Genomic DNA, 22,219 nt, shown 5'->3' on the forward strand with positions numbered 1-22,219 from the left:
AGCCCCGGGGCAACACTGACCCCAAATTGTAGCCTTGTGCATTTGAAAGCCCCCCTGTGTGTTACTATCATCTGGGCTTCTGTGGTATCATCCATGGGAAACTGTTGGTATGCCTGTGCTAAGTCCAACTTGGCGAATACCTTCCCAGGGAATGGAGCAGATGCTGAACTACTGGCACCAGATATGCACTCTGTTGAAGGGCTCCGTTCAGTGTGCATTTGTAATCAGTGCATAAGCGGACAGAGCCATCAGGCTTCACAGGGGTGACTATCAGGGTCTCCCAGGCGGCATGGTCAATCGGCACCAGGATTCTTTTAGCAATGAGTTTGTCCAGTTGCTTGTCCACCCTGAGCCGTAGAGTGAAGGGGACTCTTTGGGGCTTGAGCCTTATATAGGGGTTACCCTGGAGTCTAGGTTAAATGTAATGGGTTTCCCCGTATATTAAACTAGCCACCCATAGAACATGCCCCTGAATTCCACCACCACCAGCTGGTCTAGTTCAGTTCTGGAGATGTGGTTGAGTCCTGTGATGCCAAGTCCCAGGATCTTGATCATCCCGGTGTTTATTTTTCTGTTGGCCTGGTTTGGGGTGCCTCGATCTCCCCGGGTTCCCTTTGAGCTTGGGTTGCAACAGTTTGGGCTGTGTGGCTCTGCAAGCTTTGGCTATGTGGCCCTTCCATTGGCAGCGGCAGCAGACTGTCTTTTTAAAATGGCAAGCTGAGCGGACATGAAATCCCATGCAGCCTCAACAGTGCAGCTGCTTATTATCATAGTCCCTGGGGTTTGGTTGCCACTCCAGGTAGATGCGATGGATTCCATCCCCATCTTCCCACTCATTTTCATTCTCCGGAAACTCCATGGCCCAGTCAGGCTCCCTCTGTGTGAGATGGACTCCACTTGCCTTCCTGATATCTCCCGTGAAGTTGTCTGAGGACTCTGCAGCTCTCGCCTCCTCTACCACATCCTTGAAAGTGACCACTCTACGGACCAAAAGTTTCTTTTGTAGGGACTGGTCTCTCATCCCCAGAATAATCTGGCCCTCATCATCTGTTTCAGATTCATAAATTCACACTTTGTGACGATTTCCCTAAGGCTGGCTACAAAGTCCCCACGCACTGGCGCTGGTGGTAGAATTCATTTCAGCTTACTATGGGAGTGGCAGATGGGGTGTAGTGGTCCTCCAAGGCATTTTGCAGGGTTGTCCAGGAGATGGACTCCACATTTGCGGGGGTGATGAGTGTCTTTGCGTCTTGTAGGTCTTTGTTCCATAGTAGGTGAGGAATAGGGTGCGCTTGCAGTTGTCTGGCAAATCCTGGAAATTGTTTGCTTCCAGGAACATCCAAAATCTCCCCATATATATGTGCCAGACTTCCGTGTATGGGTCGAAGATTGCTGGTGCGGGGGATGTCTGTGATGCCATCCTGATGCTGGCCGATACAAGGTGTCCTTGCTCTAAGATAGCCACGGATGCCAGGAGGTGGGTGGTCAGATTCCTTTGTCCTTCATCTCCAGTGTTAGAAGGCCACGGGCAAAGAAGAGATGGCAGGCTCATGAAACGTTCAACACTTTATTTTCCCTATGTGTTGCAATGCGATCTGCTGGCAGGCTGCTGGAGCTCTCCATTTATTCAGCTCCGGCAAGCCTGCCGACCAATGACAGCAATTTAACTTTCCTATGCCTTGGCAAAACAATCCACGGGGACATGACAATTCCAGCTACGTCCATCCGTATATAACAGAATTAACCTCTTATGAGCTGTGGTGGTACAGTAGTTAGAACGCAGTATTGTAGGCTATTTCTGCTGACTGCCAGCTCCCAGATGTTTGGCAGTTTGAATCTCGCCAGGCTGAAGGTTAATTCAGCCTTCCATTCTTCCAAGGTCGGTAAAATGAGGACCCAGATTGGCTGATCCTGTAAACCACAGTAAAGCACTGTGAAGCGGCAGATAAGTCTAAATGCTATTGCTATCACTATTGCCTTCAGGAAGAAGGAGAAGATTACAAACATTTTCATTATAAGGGTATTAAGTAACCCTTCTGTGATCAGCTGATACTCCCTGGAGTTCCCCAAGCCCTGCTACAGTATTGGCTACTACTTGTGTTTTTCTGGGGGAAAAGATACAGGATGATTCAGGGCCTGTATTGCTTCTGCTGTGAAACACCCAATTTAGAACATAGAGAACATAGAATGATAGAGTTGGAAGGGACCTCAGAGGTCTTCTAGTCCAACTCCCTGCTGGAGCAGAAGACCCTGTATAATTTCAGAAAAATAATTGTCCCGTCTCTTTTTTAAAGGCTCTAGTGATGGAGCACCCATAACTTATCAAGGCAAGCTATTCCATTGGTTGATTGGTCTCACCCTTAGGAAATTTCTCCTTAGTCCTAGGTTGCTCCTCCATTTGGTTAGATTCCATCCATTGTTTCTTGTGCCTTTTGATGCTTTGGAAAATAGACTGACCCTCTCATTTTTTAGAAGCCCCTCAAACATTGGAACAGTGCTATTTTATTGTGCCATTTTATTGTGAGATGTGAACGCTATTTTATTGTCATTTGGGGAGATGTTTGGCAAAAATTGATTAAATGGAAAAAAGAGCATAGTTGAATTTGCTTTTTAAATCCTGTCAGCACTTCTCTAGATTAAAAGTGAAAGATCATTAAAAAGAACACCAGTATTGTAGATCCGGGGCAATTTCCAATGGCAAGAAGACATAAAAAGGGCATGGATGACTCTCCTACCTTTCTGTAGTTCCGTAATATGCCAGTTTGATGAAAGATGGATGTCTCAGCTCTCTTCACCCTGAGATCCTCTGCTTTGTGCATACTGGTGCTTCCATCTTTCTGTCTTAATGTAGCTGCTTAGTGATTTCTGCTGCCATTGCCTGTCAGTCACATGGATGTGTTTCCCTGATGTTTTCCCACATAAACCTGGCATGTGAGACAGGTAAGAATTTCACAGGCTATTCCATCATTGAAGAATAAACCAAAAAATAGAGAAAAATAAAGTGGATAAAAATGAAATAAATGCAGTAGTGTATGGCATGTGACAAGGCAATCAGCACCCCTTCTCCTTTAGAAGGACATCATTCTCACAAATGATTTATTTATTTTGTTAGATGTTTATCCTGTCTTTATTACTTTATGAGGAACTCAACACGGTGAACTTATCTAATATTACTTCCTCCTCTTAGTTTCCCCACAACCACAATCTAAGAAGTGGGTTGGGCTGGCAGAGAGTGATTGATCACTTAGCCATTTTTTCAAGCCTAAAATGAGACTAGAACTCAACTCTCTTGGTTTCTAGGCCAGCACCTTAACCACTACTTTGTTTAAAAAGGAGGAAGGAATATCAAAATAACTTATAAGAATTGCATACAAAAACAATGTTGGAGGAAACAAACTTGGTAAAGCTGCAAACATCACAGATAACATTTCAGAATTATCTCCCATAGAATCATGCAAAAAACAAGAGAGGTTGTAGCAAATTATAATCTGACATGGACCTGCTAGTAGGAAAGGAGACTAGAATGAGCAGTAATACTTTACAAGATGCATCAAACCTGAAGTCAAGATGTTTGTTATTTATTTGCACAAAGCGAGCATTCTTTTTATTTGAAAACTACCTAGTCCAGCGAGATGAGCGGCCAGGTTTGACAAAGAGTGGCTGGGAGAGGAGGGGCGAGGTGGGGCCGTATGTGGTGAAGAGAGGTCGGGCGAGATGCCCATCAATGTGAGTGATGCCAAATTGACCATGCCCATCCAGTCACATGACCACCCAGCCATGCCTACTCAGCTGGTCATTAGGGCAAATAACTGGTTGTTAAATTATTTGAATCCCATCACTGACTACATTAATGTGTAACTATTTCTGTTTTAAAAGGATGGGTTACAGAATTATTCTTTGTGTTACTGCCAGTAAATTTTAGTTCAGAAACAAGCATTCTCCTGCTATCTTCTATGCAGAGTGCAAGCTGGTTTCTGTGATAAATGCTATGTATAAGCAATCTGATATTCAATATTTAAGGTGTTGAAGAACAGGTTTAATTCTGGGCTTCTTTCACAGTTCTGTTTCAATTTATTGCTCATAACCAGGAAAGCCATTTGATCCAGCAACAATTTTGAAAGCTGCAGCTGCCAATATCATAGTTTTCTTTTTACTTGGCAAGAGGTTTGAATATGAAGATGCTACACTTATAAGAATACTGGAATTAGTTGAAGAAAATATACATCTTGCAACAAGCCCTGCTATATTGGTAATGTATAAAGTATAAGTATAATATTTATTGTCATTGTACTTAAATATAACGAAATTGGTTATATGAAGAAAAAGTTCATTCCTACAGTTTATTAAGGTCTATTGGTAATGTAATTTTTCATATAAGTATAAGTATAATCTTTATTGTCATTGTACTTAAATATAACAAAATTGGTTATATGAAGAAAAAGTTCATTCCTACAGTTTATTAAGGTTTAATTTGTGATATTTGGATCTTAATTAATTAGAAAAAGTGATTTATCATCTCTTTAGCACCCACGTATTTCATAGCTGACCATAATGATGATGATTTTGTAGACCAGGGGTGTCAAACTGGTGGCCTGTAGATCAAATGCGTCACATGCAGACCACGCCCACTCCAGTTCCATAAAGGGGAGAAAAGTTGTGATATGTCATGTGATGGCAACATGATATCGTGAGTTTGACACCTGTGTTGTAGACTATGAAACAAATGGATAAAAATGCTTTGGGATATCTACCAGAGAATATAGTCATAGTATTCAGCTCTCTTAATAATGCTGCCTCTCTTATTATTCTATACTGTTTCAGGTGTATAATGTGTTTCCCAAGTTGGGATTCCTTCTGGGTGCTCATAGGACAGTAATGAATAACCGGGAAAAGTACCATGATTTCATAGAGTCCACATTCCTCAAAGATATCAAAGAGTTTGACGAAAATAACCCGAGGACTTTTATTGATGCATTTCTTGTTCGTCAGAAACAGGTAATAAAGCACTTTATGTATGACAGAAATTATGGGTGATTTTTTCTTTCTTTCTTATGTTTTACAAATATTCTTGCTGGTGCCACAATAATTGTAGCTGGGGGAAAATTTTCCTTTAGAAATGTCAGGGAACACAATTTCCCGGAGTGAAAGCAAGGAGTGAATATGTGAATGGCTAACAGATTCACTGTTCATGTCATGTCTTTATTCCTCGCATATTTACTAAAGCTACTACGTTGCTTGTACAACTCTGACTGGAATTTTTCCCTGTAAAAAGCAACATTAGTTTTTTGTAGCCGTCGAGTGAAGCAGTCGTATGGGAGTCTCGCTTAACAACAAGTTTTCTCAATGTCCAATTATGGTCATAAGTCAAGGATTACCTGTAGTATCACTTCTACTGTCTCTTATGGAAGGATGACTCCAGTAGGGAGATGGTCAGGTGGGTCCTTGGGAAGCAACCCTTTTATCTTTATTTTTAAACATTAGGATATTAATTATTGTGATATGGGTTGGGATATGTGATCTTCCTATTGGTCCAGAAACTCATCAGTGCAGGAGAAGAGGAAAGCCATTCTCCCTTTTTAAAGAAATTGCAGTCTAAGGAAATCCATGGAAAAGTAGAGGTGAGCTCTGAAACCTGAAGTCTTTCTTCTTCATGTGAGTTAAAATTAAATCACTCTTCATGAAAGAAAGTATTGACCAAGCATGTATTGAGAAGAAATGGCAGAGAGGTGGGGAAAGTTCACTGGAACATAACATGCAACAGTCACTCGGCCTATGCACTTCCATACACAGCCACAGCAGAAGGATGTCCTGACTTCATGTATTCTAACATATATTTCTGCCCTTTCTGTGGCAATTAATCCTAATTTTAATTCCCCTGCATACATTGATAAATGCCAATCTACAAGATCAAGCTGTCTTTATTTAGATCAAGTTCCTTTCCCATTTTCTCTTAAATTCCAAAAGAGAAAAGATTTTAATTTTTCTTAATTTCAATTCATTCAGTAATTCATGGTCTTTACCATATGTTTCTCATTATTACAAATCACAATCTTCTTTAGCCCTGACCATAAACAGATGAGCCCATTAACCCTAGTATTCATTATCTTTTTGGTCAATCAAGACCTTGACATAATTCTTTGTGGCAGGATTATGAGTGTTAGGGCTCCCTGCTAACCATAGAACACAAAACCTGCCACTGTGGACACATTTTAGCCAGCATGCCACAAACACAACCAAAATCAGCTTTGCTACATTTAGGATCAATCAGAATAGAGCTGAAAGGGACCTTGGAGGTCTTCTAGTCCAACCTCCTGCTCAAGCAAAAAAAACCTATATTATTTCAGACAAGTGACTGTCCAGCCTTTTCTTAAAAACCTCCAGTGATAAGCACCAAATTTCTGAAGGCAAGCTGTTCCACTGGTTAATTATTTTTATTGTAAGGAAGTTTCTCCTTAATTCCAGGCTGCTTTTCTGCTTGATTATTTGTCCTGGCCTCTGGTGATTTGAAAACTAAGTTGACCCCCTCTGCTTTGTGGCAGCTCATCAAATACTTGAATACTGCTATCACGTCATTCCTAGTCCTTCTTTTCTCTAGACTGGCCATACCCTATTCCTGCAACCGTTCTTCATGTTTTTGTCTCCAGGGCCTTAATCATCTTAGTTGCTTTTCTTTGTACTTTTTCCAAGGTCTGAACATCTTTTTTTTGTAATGTGGTGACCAAAACAGGGTGAAGTATTACAGGTATAGTCTTACTAAGGATTTATAAGGTGGTACTAATGCTTCTCATATTTTTGATTCTATGCTTCTGTTTATATTAGGGTGTTTTGGCAGTGGCTGCACACTGCTGGCACATATTTCAGTGATCGTCCACTAGGACTCCAAGACCCCTCTCACAGTTACTGTTTTTGAGCCAGGTTTCACATAAACTGTACTTGTATCTTTAGTTTTTTCCTGCCTAGGTGTAAAACCTTGCTTTTCTCCACATTAAATTTTATGTTACTGGATAGGGCCCATTGTTTAAGTCTGTCAAGGTCTTTTGGATTCTAAGCTTTTCTTCTGGGGTGTTGGCTATTCCTGACAATTTAGTGACATCTGCAAATTTGATGAGCTCCCTTCTATTCACTCATCTAAGTCATTTATAAAGATATTGAAGAGTACTGGACCTAAGACAGAACATTATGGTACCACATTGCTTACTTCCCTCCATGTAGATGTAGCACCTTTAAGGATTACTTGTTGAGTATTGTTTATTAGCCAGTTACAAATCCATCTGGTGATAATGCAGTCTAATTCACATTTTCTAGTTTAGAACAACTAGATTGTGGTCTACTCTTTTCAATTCCTTGCTGAAGTCTAAGAATACTATGTCCACAGTATTTCACTGCTCTACTAATTTAGTCACTTTCTCAAACAATGAAATAAGATTGGTTTGGTATGATCTGCTTTTAAACCTGTGCTGGTTTTATTATAACTTTATTTGTTTCTAGATATTCACAGATCTGTTTTTTATTACTTTTTCTAGTATCTTTCCAGGTATTGATGTAAGGCTGATTGGTCTGTAGTTTCCTGGGTCCTAGTTCTTTTCCTTTTTTGAAGATGGGGACCACATCAGCTCTTTTCTAATCCTCTGATGGTTTCCCAGTACACCAGGATTTTAAAAGATATGGTACAATGGTTCTGAGATAACATTTGCCAGCCCCTTCAGAACTATAGGATGTAATCCATCCAGTGATTTATATTTATCAAGTCAGACAGGCCTTCTCTTACCATTCTCTTGCTTATTTTAATTTTTATTTCTAGTCTGTCTTTTACAGTTATGTTTTTGGGATGTTGGTCTATGGGTTCTTTTTCTATGAAGACTTATGCAAAAAATGAATTAAACAGCTCTGCTTTCTCTCTACTGCCATTTACCTCCTTGACATCTTCTCCCTCTAGTGGATTGACTGTTTCCTTGACTTTTTCTTGTTATTTATGTGTTGAAAGAAACCTTTTTTATCTTTCACTTTTGTTGCAAGTGCTTATTCATTTGCTTTTCTCAGTTCATTTTTGCAGATTTTTGGCTATCTGATGATTTTCTGCCTTATTTATGAGTCCCTCTTTCCATTTTTTGTATTTGTCCTTTTTGTCTTTCAGTTTATAGAGGGATTTTTGTGCAACCATGTTGGTTTCTTCCTGAATTTCTTTTTATTTTTCAGTGGTATTGTGTTGGACTGGACTTTTTAATCATATTTTTCAGAGTTTCACATGCTCCTTGAGTTGATTTTCCCTTTAGAATTTTAATCCATGGATTTTTTTCTTGGGTTCTCTTTCTGTTTGTTAAAATCAGCTCTTTTAAAATTTAAGACACTGGTTAGATTGTATTCTATTCCTTGTGTTTGCATTATATTGAGTTCCAATATAAAATGATTACTCTCACCCAATGTTCCGGCAACTTCAACTCTCTCTATAACTTCTCTATTAGCAAGAATTGGGTCCAGTATAGTTTTTCCTCTAGCTCCTTTCTCTATCTTTTGGATGACAAAGTTCTCAGCTAAGTTGGTTAGGGACCTGTTTGATCTCCCACTTGCTGCAGAGTTTGTCTTTCATTCGATATCAGATAAGTTAAAGTCTCCCATTACTACTATGGTAGGTTTCCTATATACATATGTTCATTGATTAGCAAAGAGTTCATCTATTTCTTCTGCTTAGTGAGGTGGCCTGTAGTATACATCTATAGCAATGTCCTCCCCCCCACTTTTATATTGACCCATATGGATTCTTGGAGGTTTTCATCCTTGGTTTTGTGTATTTCTGTAGAGATGTAGTGATCTTTTATATATAATGAAACTCCACCTCCTCTTTTGTTTGGTCTGTTTCTTTTGAATGTATCTTTCCATCAGTACATTCCAGTTTTGAGTTTCATCCCATCAAGTTTCAGTAATGGCAACTATATCATATCTGCCTTCATGTATTAATATTTCAAGTTTACTCTGTTTGCTCCCTCAGAATGAAGCATTAGTGTATATCATTTGAGTCCTTTATGAGTCTTGGGTATGTTTCTTATATCTCCTACTTTGTAACTGGGTTTTCCATCCTTTCCATCACTCTCTACTTTATTAACATTTATTTTTCTTTCTCTTTCTCTTTACTCCCTACCTCTTTATTTGATTGGTTATCTCATGGTTTTGGTTTGGAACTAGGTTCTAAAGATCATGAAAATTGGCCTCCCTCCCGCCTCAAATTTTGGTTAAAGCCCTTTTGATAAGGAAAAAAACGTGATCGCTAAATTAAAGTCTACTTTGCAAGCCACTCTACTATAGTTTGCAACACAATACATATAATCCTTGAATTATGAAAGCAATTCAGCCTGGAATTTCTGTTACTGAGCGATGGTTGTGAAGCACAACCGGATTGCTTAGTGGTGGGAATCCCTGTGCATAAGTGGAGAGACTTACCCCAGAAAATCCCTGCTGGCTCCCCATTGTCTTTATGGAGGAAACAGCAAGGAAGAGTGCAAAAGGCAGGCATATAATCACAGCTACTGAACTATAGTAAGTTCTAGATGGCACTTACCAAAGCCGGATCATGTAATTGTGGGACCGCTCAGATGGTTGGAACTGCAAGAATTGGTTACAACCACCATTTGTTTACTATCATTTTAACTTGAAACGCTCCTGGAATGAATGGCCATAAGAATGGCCATGGGTTAAAAATTATTTGTAGGTAATACATACATGACATATTCCGGATGCTTATATTTTGCTTTAGTTTCTTTAATAAGGATTTATATAAGCATAAATCTACAGTCTAGAGTTAATGATGCTCATAAACACTGTAAATAGAATGATAACCTTTTCCCCATTTATAAATAATATTCCTAAGATTTAGTACCAATAAGCAAAACAGTGCACTCCAGTTCTTGTGAATTACAACTCTCACAGTCAATGTTCCCTCTAATTTTTTTTCAGTGTGAGCGGAAAAGTATAGTGTTTGAGTGGTACATTTTCATGCCTGAGCACCTGAATTTTTTTCACAGATGTCACCTAAGACAACAACGAAATCAGTGTTATTTGAAACTCAAAGTTATGTTTATTCAAGGGACCCGCTTAATTAAAGTGTTCTATAATATCAGTATGATTTATAATACTGCAAGTCTGCAATATTAAAATACTTGTATAGGGGATCCCCGGGATCCCCCGAAGAGATCAAATCACAACCAGTATGCCACCTTCTTGGTATATTGTTTTTATTTTCATTGAGTTTTTAAAAATGAGCATTATTTCATCCTTTTTTCTTTATTTTTGATTGGTATCTGCAATTTGTGTTAATTCTGTTCATACATATAATATAAATGAAAAACCCAGCTCTCTTAAAAATCTTTTAAGTTCTTTGTGGTGCTCTCTTTAAGAATTGGCCAACTAATATTTCTGTTCCCCCAACTAATGCCAGGCAGAGTTAACTGAAAAAGTAATTTTTCATGAAAGGACATTTTCCTAGTATTTATGAATAACAGTTCATATTTATATCTGCTAGGTTTAACAGAGGATGACCAATTATTCTAAAGCTATTATTGTTGCTTGTATCTCCTAATTTCAATATTTTTCTTGACACTCAGTATATCTTGCAACTATTTGCATTTGGCAAATAAATAGGGTAAGTGATTATGCTTTAAGTAATTGATAGTAATTAGTATTTTGCATGTTGTGCGCAAAAACTGAGTATTCCATACTGGGGGAGACATTCCCCAAAACACAGCAGGAACAAAAAAGATAACATTCCCTCCCCCTCTCCTAAAAATCTTTCAACTGGAAAGTTCACAATAATTACATGCACCTCTTAAAGGAGCCGTTGCAAATACCCATTTTTTACCATTTTACTTAAATGTGAAAACTCAAGATAAATGTTTTTAATTCATTGCTAAGGAGGGAGGGGGCAGGGGGTGTTTATTGTTTACTACTTTATTGAGGGCTCCAGACCATCACCCTCTGTCTTGCAAAAAGCATGATCTCACATTCACTAAAATCTCCCCCTCCGCCTCAGTTCATTATCCCTTTCTGCAGCCACTTTTCCTCCTCCCTCCCCAAGATTCACCCGCCAACACCAAGAGGAACAGGAACAGGAACAGAGGTGCCTTCTCTGCCCGGTGCCCCATACCACTGTGCCCCGAAAGCCAGCTGGAACCCCCCAAAGCGGTCGGTTAATTAGCTTCCCCAATTCAGTCAAGTGAAGCCTCTGCCAGGAGGGGGACAGGAGGTGGGCGCAATCCAATCTGAATGGGAGCCAACAGCCGTCGCTCGTTCCCTGCTGGCTCTAGATTGTCCTGGGAACCGGCAAGTGTGAGCAAGAGAGGGCGGAAGACGCCCGCTTTCTCTCCCCGCCGCCTAAGTCCGGCTGCACAACCAACCACAGAGCAAAACTTTCCCTGCCTCCACCCCGAGAGTGGAGAGGTATAACTTCTGTGAAATAAATCAGCCTGGATGTTCCGCAGCTTGGAGCAGAATCGGCAGGGACTCCAACCATTATGCAAAGAAAGCCCAGGAGCACAAAAGTTAGCGCCGGGAGTGGAGAGTGGCCTCTCATCTAACAGGAAGTGTAACATTGAAAATCATGCGCGGCACTAGGAAACTGCTGCGCGGTATTTCCATATTATGTGTGCGGCCGCGCAGGCGCGCACCTTAGAGGGAACACTGCTCACAGTATCCTGACACTGGAAATTTGGAGGCCATGGTAACAACTTTCAGGTATGTAGATTAAAGAAATACACTGAATTTCCTTTTCTTTACATTCTTCAGGAGAATAAGAAGTCAACACATAGCTATTTCCATAATGATAATCTTAAAACTCTTGTGGATAACCTATTTGGTGCTGGCATGGAAACAACCTCAAACACATTGTGCTGGGCCACACTCCTAATGATGAAGTATCCAGAGGTTCAAAGTAAGCAGTTTTCTTTTGATTGAATTTCAATAAAAATATATAATTATCTGACAAATAATAAGGGGAGGGGGAATAAGAAGCAAGAATAAGTTGCCCTTCCTATTACTGTATATTTGAATGAATTAACATGAAGTGAGAGTGAATATAAGATGTCGCTATGTGAAGAGTTCACACATACTGTATACTTTCAGAAATTTTGGGGAATTGCACCATAATGTGTTATGCACCTATCGCCTCCCATTACTGTTGAATATGAGATAAGACCAAAACAGCTTTTTGCTAAGAATGATATATTCCAATCATAATGTTACCTGAATTGATTTTTTCTACTTCACTAAGCATTTCATAAAATAAGAGGTATAGTGATAAAAATGGGAGGGGGATTACAAGCATAGATCACAATCGGTTATCTTCAGATCTCTACTATGAATTAGACTTTCTCTACTCTACTTGGAATTTTTGCATAAACTCTCATTTAAAGCAAAATTCAAATTATGGTATCATCTTGATGTGATTCTATTCTCCCAGGGAAGGTCCAAGAAGAAATTGCAAAAGAGATTGGGGTTCGTCAGCCAAGGACAGAAGACCGATTCAAAATGCCTTACACCAATGCTGTAATTCACGAAATTCAAAGGTTTGCTGATATTGTTCCAACCAATTTGCCCCATGCAACCACCATGGACATAACTTTCAAAGGATTCTTCATTCCCAAGGTGAGGACTGTGAAATAATCCCATTGTTAATGTTCCAACCTTTCTTTGTACAGTATAAATCCGTGATGAACCTATGGCACATGTGCTGGAAGTGGCACGCAGATCCACCTCTCTGGGCATTCAAGCCGTCACCCGTTGCTATTCCGGGTTCTGGTGTGCCTGCCAGAAGGGCTTCACCTATGTGGGAGCAAAAGAAACTGGAAGAGCAGCCTCCCAGTGTGCATTTACGTGGTGGGCGGCTGCTCTTCCTGTTTCTGGTGCACACATATGCACTGGCCAGCTGGTCTTCACACATGTATGTGCTCCAGAAACTGGAAGACCAGCTGGCTAGTGCACATGCATGCACCGGAAAGCGGAAGATCAGCCACCCAGCACGTGCATGTGTACCAGGTGGATGCTCTTCCGGTTTCCAGTACGCACACACATACGCACTCCCATTTCAGCACTTGGTGCATAAAAGGTTTGCCAACACTGGTATAAACAATTCATGACTATAATTGAGCCCACAATTTTAATCATCAGTCATGATAGACTTAAAATGCATCACCATGTGACCATGCCCAATGTTATGACCTTTTTTGTGGCACTCATTAAGCAAACATTGGGGTCATAAAATGAATGCTGTGGTCATTAAGTGAACCCAGTATTCACTGTAGCATGTTTTTGGCCAGAAACTGAAAGTAAATATTGGTTTCTAGCAAAAACATAAATTGCAGACATACGATCATGGGATTTGGCAAACAACCATAAATGACAGATGGTTCCCAAGTACCCAAAATATACCGTGTTTCCCCCAAAATACGACATGTCCTCATAATACAGCCATGCCATATTTTTCTGGTGGGCAAAAATATAAGCTCCCCCCCCCGCACATATAAGCCTCCTGGACAACCCCTCACCTCCGACCAGGCAGAGTGCCACTCACCAACCTAGCAGTATCCCAAAGGTGCCAAGCCACGGGAAGCTGGGGGTAGGCAAAGGTGATCACGTTGTTTGGTCCCTCGGGATACCACTAGGTTGGTGAGCAGCGCTGTGCCCAGCTGAAGAGGGGGGTTGCCGGGCGGCTATTCTCTTGCGAGCGGGCTCCCAAACAGCCGGGCACAGCCTCATGGGTGAATGGCTGTGTTGCACTGTTGCAGCAGTGCAACATAACAGTGACCACGCTCATGAGCAGCCAACCGGCAAACCCCCTTTGCAGCCGGGCACAACACCATTCACTGACCTAGGGGTATCGCCAAGCCGTGTGAGTGCCTGATCACCACCGCCCGGCTCCCGTGGCTTGGTGCCTTCCAAATGCCAGTGAATGGCGCTTTGCATGGCTGGAGAGGGGGGTTGCATGAGCGGCTCTTCCGCTGTCACTCACCCACCTCCCAGACTCACGATGCGTGGCCCAGCTCTCATTACAGAGTTAGGGCACCTCCGCCGCCGCCCCCATGCCAGCCTGGCTTTTTCCATGGCTTCCAACCCGAATCTTTCAGCAGTGCTGCCCTGGGCACACGCTCTATGGTTATACACTCTGCAGGCAGCTGGCCCACAACCATAGAGCGTGCGCCCAGAGCGGCCACTGCCGCAAGACACGGGTTGGAAGCCACAGAAAAAGCCAGGCTGGGATGGCGGCGTAGGTGCCCTGGCTCCTTAATGAGAGCTGGGCCATGCATGGTGAGTCTGGGAGGTAGGTGAGTGAGAGTGGAACAGCCACTCACACAACCCCCCTCTCCATCCATGCAGAGCGCCATTCACTAGCATTTGGAAGGCATCAATCCACGGGAGCCAGGCGGTGGCGAACAGGCACTCATGCGGCTTGGTGATACCTGTAGGTCAGTGAATGGCGCTGCTCCTGGCTGCAAAGAGGGTTTGCTGGGTGGCTGCTCGTGAGCATACTCGCTTCATGGCTGTTGTGTTGCGCTGCTGTGACAGCGCAACACAGCCATTCACCCATGAGGCTGTGCCTGGCTCTTTGGGAGCCAGCTCGCAAGAGAGCAGCTGCCCGGCGACCCCAAAACAATAAACCCTCCCCCCATAATAAAGCCCAAGCCATATTTTGTAGGTAAAAAGAAAATAAGACCCTGTCGTATTTTCGGGGAAACACGGTAGCTACGTGACCATACTAGATGGGAAGACCAGGACATTGGAACTTCAAATCTATTGTGTTTCAGGGTCTCTTATAAGTGCAACTTGTTGCTAAGTGACCGATTTTAAGTCAAGGATTCCCTGTAAGTAATATGCAATTTTAAATCCTGTTGAACCCTGAATGCAGATGATAATCTATTTCCTTGTTTTTTTCTTAAACTTTTTTGAACTAGTATGTGAAATCTCATATGGATTTCAAAGGGCCAATAAGAGAGATTAGTTGGGCATTTTACCAAATACCTTTTTTGACTGGAATCCAATTAATTCAACAGTTAAAACAAAAGCATTTTTTTAAGATGGAGACTAATTGAAGCAATACTTCAAAAAATGGATTGGGGAGTACCATAAAAAATGAAATGGAGTTTTTGGATAAAAATATGGAGGTAAAGACTGTTACAATAGCAAGGTTATAGCTGAGGGTATTTTCACTACAATTCACACGAAAAAATGCACCGTAGATTAGAAGAAAAATGTTAAAAGGATGAATTACAGAAAACCCCAACAGACTCCACTACTGGTATTTTACATAAAATTAAGTTTTTATAACAACTATCTATGTTAGCTGTGAGAGAAATAGAAACTAAATTAAAATATGTGAAGCAGAAAAATTTTGAGTTTTCTAAAAAGTCAGGAAAACTGTTGGCTTATAAAAAGAAAGCAGAAAGAAAACTATATTAAGGATACAGGGTGACAATACAACATTGATAGATATAACAACATAAAGAAATGCTTTCATGATTTTATTTATTCTTACGTGAAAGGTTATTGGCAAATGTTGATGAATACCTGAAGAAATAGGATTTACAAAAACTCACTCAGAAACAAATAATGAACAGTCCCATAATAATAATCTTCCAAATATTGGAAGCTATAAAGAAAATTTAAAAAGTCCAGGCACCAGGGCTAAAAGGACTATCATCTTTATATCACAATTTATGTTTTGAAGATGAATTTTTATTGCTATTAAAGAATTTGATGAATTTGCCTTATTACCAAAGGAAGCACAAGATTTAACTTCAGATCTTATAGTATTTTATTCATGACTAACTGTACCCGGCCATGTATTGTTGTGGCCCAGTCTGGGCATAGTGGGGCGGCAGGTGGGTGCTGCTATTGGTCAGGACTCGGGGCTGCTGGGCTGGGCGAGTCTGGTTGGTGGAGATGGCGCCAGGGCTGTCGGCCTCGTGGAACTTGTTGAGCATCTCCTCGGAGGAGCTGCGCTCAGGCTCCCCCAAGTTGGTGACCCAGGAAAGTCAGACTTCCAGGATCTCGGAGGAGGAGAAGTCCTCAGTGTGCCACCTCACTGGGCACCCAGGGCCGCCCCAGCTCCACTGCACCTCAGGCTTACACCGTCGCCACTGCCCCATCGGAGTCGCCTTGGTGAAGGCTAGCTGGCTCACTGTGAGGGGGGTGGTGGAGAGTGTGCGTGGCTGGCCAGGCTGAGGAGATGCTCTGCCTCCGCCTCCTCTGGAGTTCCACTGGGCTGGCCGAGGGTAGGCCAGCTTAAGGGCAGGGGGAGGCAGCCGAGGCATGGCGTAGGTGGTGCCCCACAGCAGACAGCAAAGGCCCAGCATAAGGGGAGGGGAGAGAGGGGAGGGGAGGCTGAAGGGCTTCAGCTCCCCATGGCGGAAATGGCCAAAGCTCATCAGAGGAGGGGCAGAAAGGGGAAAGAGTGCGGCCGCAGCCCAGCCACACATATAAAGGGACCGTTGGGACAAAGCTGGAGAGAGGCCGAACTGTTCTGAATATATTATACTCACTAAATGAACACTATGGTAAATGACACAGCTCAATTCCAATGCAATGTCATACAAAATAATTAAATCAAAATGAAAATAAATCAAAATCTATGAAAATTAGCAATAGCAATAGCAGTTAGACTTATATACCGCTTCATAGAGCTTTCAGCCCTCTCTAAGCGGTTTACAGAGTCAGCATATTGCCCCCACAGTCTGGGTCCTCATTTCACCCACCTCGGAAGGATGGAAGGCTGAGTCAACCTTGAGCCGGTGAGATTTGAACCGCTGAACTGCAGATAACAGTCAGATGAAGTGGCCTGCAGTACTGCACCCTAACCACTGCGCCACCTAGGCTCTTCAATATATTCAATATAACAAAATTCAATATAACAATGCAATCGGACACATTGAAATGGAATCATGAAATTTTTAATATAGTGTTTGTTGCTTTTACGTCCACCAGATGGTGCTGGTTTTCAAAAAAGCATGTTTTTACAAAAAATCATGTTTTTACCTGTCACAGGTGTGACATCTATATAATATACATATATAAAAACATTAGCGTATTCAAATGCAACGTTGTATCAAAATTTCAAAGCAATCAGTGAAGAACTTTAGGAGATTAGCGATTTTGAACAAACAACCATTATATTTCTATTTATATAGATGATATATGTGGATTCGTATATAGAGGACAACTAAGGGACAATATAAGAACTGTTTGGATATAATGGAGTATGCCTAATACAAATAAGAAACAAGTAGCTGTCAGCACCTCTCCATTAATTAATTAGGAAAGAAAGACCACAAGACTCCATGTGTGGAAATAAAGTGTACTTTTACTAATTAAGAATGATTAAAGGCATAGCGAAGCGAAGTCTGATTATTTAGGCGCGAAAGCAATTGATATATAGAATAGCCCATTCCCCACCCCTTGGCATCACAGTTCCAGTCCAATCATAATTCTTCCAAGTGTCAGGTGTGAGATAACTTCAAAAGGCATCACAAAGATGGAATGTCGGTGCCGTTAGTCCTGGCGGGAAACACCCATGCATGCGTAGTCCGATCAGCCGGTGAACTCCAGAACCTTCCTCCAGGACAATGAGTAACCCCTCCCAAATACCATGCCCCCCCTCCCCGTTTCATGGCAGCCGAAGCGATAGCGAAGCAGAGGCTGACATCCGGCCGTCCCCCGGAAAAAGGCGGTCAGGCCTGGAAAACGAGAAAACACAAACAAACAGACAAACAACATAACATAGAAGAGAGAAGAGGGGTGGGAGAAAAGAAAAATCAAGGTTTGTCAGGATAAGTAGCATAAAACTTTTGAAGCAGCCGGGGGGCACGAACATGGGATTTGTCAACCCATTCGGTATGAGAGGGAGGAAAATGCTTCCAAGCCACTAAGTACTGCGGGAGTCCAGTATTTCATGAACTTCAAAGTGCCGTTCACCATCAATCAACAAGGGAGCAGGTGGAGGGTCGTCAGGCGGACGTAAAGTAGAAACACAAACAGGTTTAATGAGGTTAACGTGGAACACGGGATGAACACGGTTGAGATGCTTAGGTAGCTGCAATCGAACGGAAACAGGATTGATGATTTTGATGATGGGAAATGGACCGACATACTTAGGCCCCAATTTTCTGGACTTTTGTGTGGTTTGAAGGAATTTGGTGGACAAGTAAACCAGGTTACCCTCCCTGTACTGAGAAGGTTGCGCACGCTTCTTATCAGCTTGTTTCTTATGAGCACGATGTGCAGCATCCAAAGTAGCAAGAGTCAAAGGCCAAACATGGCTCAGACGTTCGCTCCACTCAGCGACGGAAGAAACTTGCGGTTGGTAACGAGGCAACTCAGGAATAGGAACAAAATCCTGACCAAACACAACACGAAAAGGGGTGAAACCAGTGCTGCTATGGACAGAATTATTGTAGGCCACCTCAGCGTGCGGTAGCAAATCAACCCAATCATCTTGCTGATAATTGATGAAACAACGTAAATATTGTTCCAAAACAGAATTAGTCCTCTCACAAGCCCCATTAGTATGAGGATGGTGGGCGGAGCTTAGGCCCTGGGCGGAGCCAATGCGTTTAAGAAATTCCTTCCAAAAAGTTGAAGTAAACTGGACACCTCTATCGGAAATAATGCGATCAGGCACCCCATGCAAACGGTAAACGTGGGAAATGAAGAGTCTAGCCAAAGCCTTAGCAGAAGGAATTTTGTGGCACGGAATAAAATGAACTTGTTTTGAGAATAAGTCCGTAACTACCCAAATGACGGTGTGCCCCTGGCTCTCGGGAAGCTCGACAATGAAGTCCATCGAAATTTCCTTCCAAGGGGCGACAGGTCGGGCCACAGATTGAAGCAGGCCCTGTGGCTTTCCAGGTGGCCTTTTAGCGGCAGCACAAACCGGACAACTGGCAACATAAAGTTCAATGTCTTTTTTCAAAGAGGGCCACCAAAATTGTCTCTTCACGAGATGTAAAGTCTTTACGAAACCAAAGTGACCCGCCAATTTGGAATCGTGAGCTCGTTGGAGGACGACGAGACGAAGAGAGGCAGGAACATAAAGCTTGGCTCCGATCCACGGTAAATCGTCCCTCATCGTGCACTCATCCAGATGCTGCTGGAACAAGTCATCCTGGGGAAGGGCGTGTTTGAGGTCAGAGAGAAAATCTTGAGACACCTCTACTTTCGAGCGTGCTTGCTGGCGAGTGATCACCGGAGTCGCGAGGCTGGATGTGGGAACGACGGGCTGAACAATACTCAGTTTAGAGCAGTTGTATTGAGGGAGTCTGGACAAAGCATCAGCCATGAAATTTTTCCCCCCAGGGATGTACTTGAGTGTGAAATTGAACCGGTTGAAATGCTGGGCCCAGCGCATTTGCTTAGGGGATAGACGGTGTGGGGTCCTCAAAGCCTCCAAATTTTTGTGGTCAGTCCACACCTCAAAAGGGTGCTTAGCGCCTTCTAGAAAATGGCGCCATGTGGCTAGGGCCCATCGCACTGCAAATGCCTCTTTCTCCCAAACGGCCCAACGTCTTTCAGTGTCCGTGAGCTTGTGGGAGGTGTAAGCGCAAGGTTGCAAATTACCTTGGTCATTGGCTTGCAGCAACACGGCCCCAACAGTGACGTCACTGGCATCAGCTTGGACAACGAAAGGCTTGTCCATGTCGGGATGCTTCAAAACGGTTCCGCAGCAAAAAGGCGTTTCAGTTTCTCGAAAGCAGCTTGGCATTCCATGGTCCAATCCAGTGGTTTGCTAGGCTTAGGTTTAGGCCCACCTTTGGACTTTAACAAATTAGTGATAGGAAGCGCAATTTTGGCAAAAGAAGGAATGAACTGACGGTAGAAATTAGCAAAACCCAAAATTTTTTGCAATGGTCTGCGTGTTCGGGGCGCCTCCCACTCAGTGACCGCTTTTACTTTCCCAGGGTCCATCTCAATGCCAGCGGGAGAGATACGATACCCTAGGTAGTCAATCTTCGCCTGGTGAAATTCACACTTGGACAATTTGGCATACAGTTCAGCGGCCCTGAGTTTTTTCAAGACAGTGCATACTAAAGCGACGTGTTCATTGTATGTCTGAGTATAGATAAGGATATCGTCCAAATATACGATAACGCCCTTGTAAAGGTGGTCATGCAAGATCTCATTAATTAATTGCATGAAAACTGCAGGCGCCCCTTGCAGGCCAAAAGGCATCACCCGGAATTGGAAGCAACCAAGAGGGCAGTTGAACGCAGTCTTCCATTCATCCCCCTCCTTTATGCGGACTCTATAGTATGCTTCCCTGAGGTCCAGTTTAGTGAAAATGCGGCCCTTCCCCAATTGGGCTAACATGTCCTTCATCAATGGCAGCGGGTAAAGGTTTTGGGCTGAGATCCCATTAAGATTTTTGAAATTAACACACAGTCTCAGGGAGCCATCTTTCTTCTCTCTGAATAATATAGGAGCAGCTACTTTTGGGCGCGCAGGCTCAATGAAACCCCGTTCCAAATTTTTATCGATGAATTTTCTCATTTCCTCCATCTCCCTAGGGGACATGGAATATATTTGGGGCTTTTGGAGTTTCACCCTGGGTAAAATGTCGATTGAACAATCAGTAGGCCTGTGGGGCGGAAGTATATCTGAAGATTCCTCACTAAAAACTCCTCTCAGGTCCCAATACACTTTTGGAATTTTTTCTTCTCCTTCAATCCTCTCCTGCCCTCTGGCGGCCAAAGCAGAACTGCAGTTAACAGGCTCTGAGGAAACGCCCTTCCCCTCAGGAGGTGTGTTCGTGCGAATGCGCAACCAACCCTCCCTCCAATTTATGCGAGGGTTCCATTTTCGAAGCCAAGGGAGGCCTAAAATGAGGGGCCTGTCCATCCCTGGAGCCACAATAAAAGAGATCAGTTCGGTGTGGGAGCCCATTTTCATCTCTAGAGGTTCAGTATAGAAATGGGCTGGGCCACCCCCTGCTATGGACCCATCTATCTGGCAAAAGACAATAGGGGTTTTCAAAGTTTTTAACTTGAGGCCCAGTTTCTTCACCATAGCAGGATTGATCATGCAGTGGGAACAGCCTGAGTCAAGGAGGGCGGGAAGGCTTTCTGACACCCCATCGGGCGGAATTTTTAACTCTATAGGGATTAGCATGGGCCCTTTGTTTGAACTCACCCAGCGAGGTGAGGCGTCGTCATCGGAGTCATCAGAGGAGCTGGTAGAGACGTCAGCTTCTCCCTCCAGGGCCTGTCCGAAACGCGGGGGGGGGTGGAATCTGCAGCGAACGCAGCTTCCTTTTTCTTTTTGTCCGGGGCCTTGTTTGATTTCCCTTCCCTCTTGGCAGGGGGTGGGGGGGGTCGTGGGTAGTTTAGCACGGCACTCCGGAGCGCGGTGGCCTCCCCTCCCGCAACGAAAGCATGTGAACGGCTTGACTTTGCCTGTGGGGCCTCCTTTTCCTTCACTCCTCACTCGGAAAGGGGGCTTGTGTGTTGGGGGGGGGGAGATCTTGCTGCTCTTTCTCTCTCTTTTTCTCTCTCCTCTTTTGCACGTTGAAGTCTAATTAAATCAAGCTCAATATCAGCTGCATTTTCATACCAAGCAGTAATGCGCTTAGGAAGGTGGCGATTAACACATTGTTGATAAATGTCTTCATTCAAGCCCAAAGCAAACTTATCCAAAAGGGCTTCTTCACCCCATCCTCTCATATAATTACAAAGGTGTTGAAACTCCTGAATGTACTGAGTCACCAGCCTATCTCCCTGTGTGAGGGCCATAAATTTAAGTTTACCCCGTTTCTCAGTTAGGGGGTCATCAAATCGTTTTTTGAATGCAGTCATAAAAGCATCAAAATTCCTCAGGAGGGGGGAGTTGGTTTGGTGCAGACCCATCATCCAATCAGCAGCTTCGTCCTCCAAAGCAAGCAACACCATACGCACTCTCATGGCATCTGATTCTAAATCGGGCCCATAAATCTCCATGAAGTTATAAACTTGCATAATGAAAAAGCCCAGCTTCTTAGGATTTCCATCATACTTTACGGTTAAGGGGGGGACTTTAGCCATTCTGCGTCTTCTGGGGGGTTGGGCGCCTGGCCTGGCAGCTCCCCTGGCTGGGGGTGTGTGAAGCTGTCTGTGGGTTAGCTTGCTCCCATTCCCCCTCGGCCTCTTCACCCTCCCCGAATCTTTGCCTAGAGTACCTCTGTTCCAAGTTCTCCGGTTGACCTCTTTCTCGGGGT

The 22,219-nt window shown here is 43.1% G+C and overlaps 1 protein-coding gene across 1 annotated transcript in view; it reads left to right on the forward strand.

Annotated features, from left to right (window-relative positions):
- The window catches only part of LOC116505854 (cytochrome P450 2K1-like), a 39,292-nt gene that overhangs the window by 12,316 nt on the left and 4,757 nt on the right, over positions 1-22,219 (forward strand). Inside the window, exons 5-8 of the mRNA XM_032213294.1 lie at positions 4,089-4,249; positions 4,822-4,995; positions 11,773-11,917; positions 12,446-12,630. Of these exons, the coding sequence (XP_032069185.1) occupies positions 4,089-4,249; positions 4,822-4,995; positions 11,773-11,917; positions 12,446-12,630 (665 nt within the window). The remainder of the gene's footprint in view (positions 1-4,088; positions 4,250-4,821; positions 4,996-11,772; positions 11,918-12,445; positions 12,631-22,219) is intronic.

This window comes from Thamnophis elegans, chromosome 3 (genome assembly GCF_009769535.1).
Source record: "Thamnophis elegans isolate rThaEle1 chromosome 3, rThaEle1.pri, whole genome shotgun sequence".
NCBI lineage: Eukaryota > Metazoa > Chordata > Lepidosauria > Squamata > Colubridae > Thamnophis > Thamnophis elegans.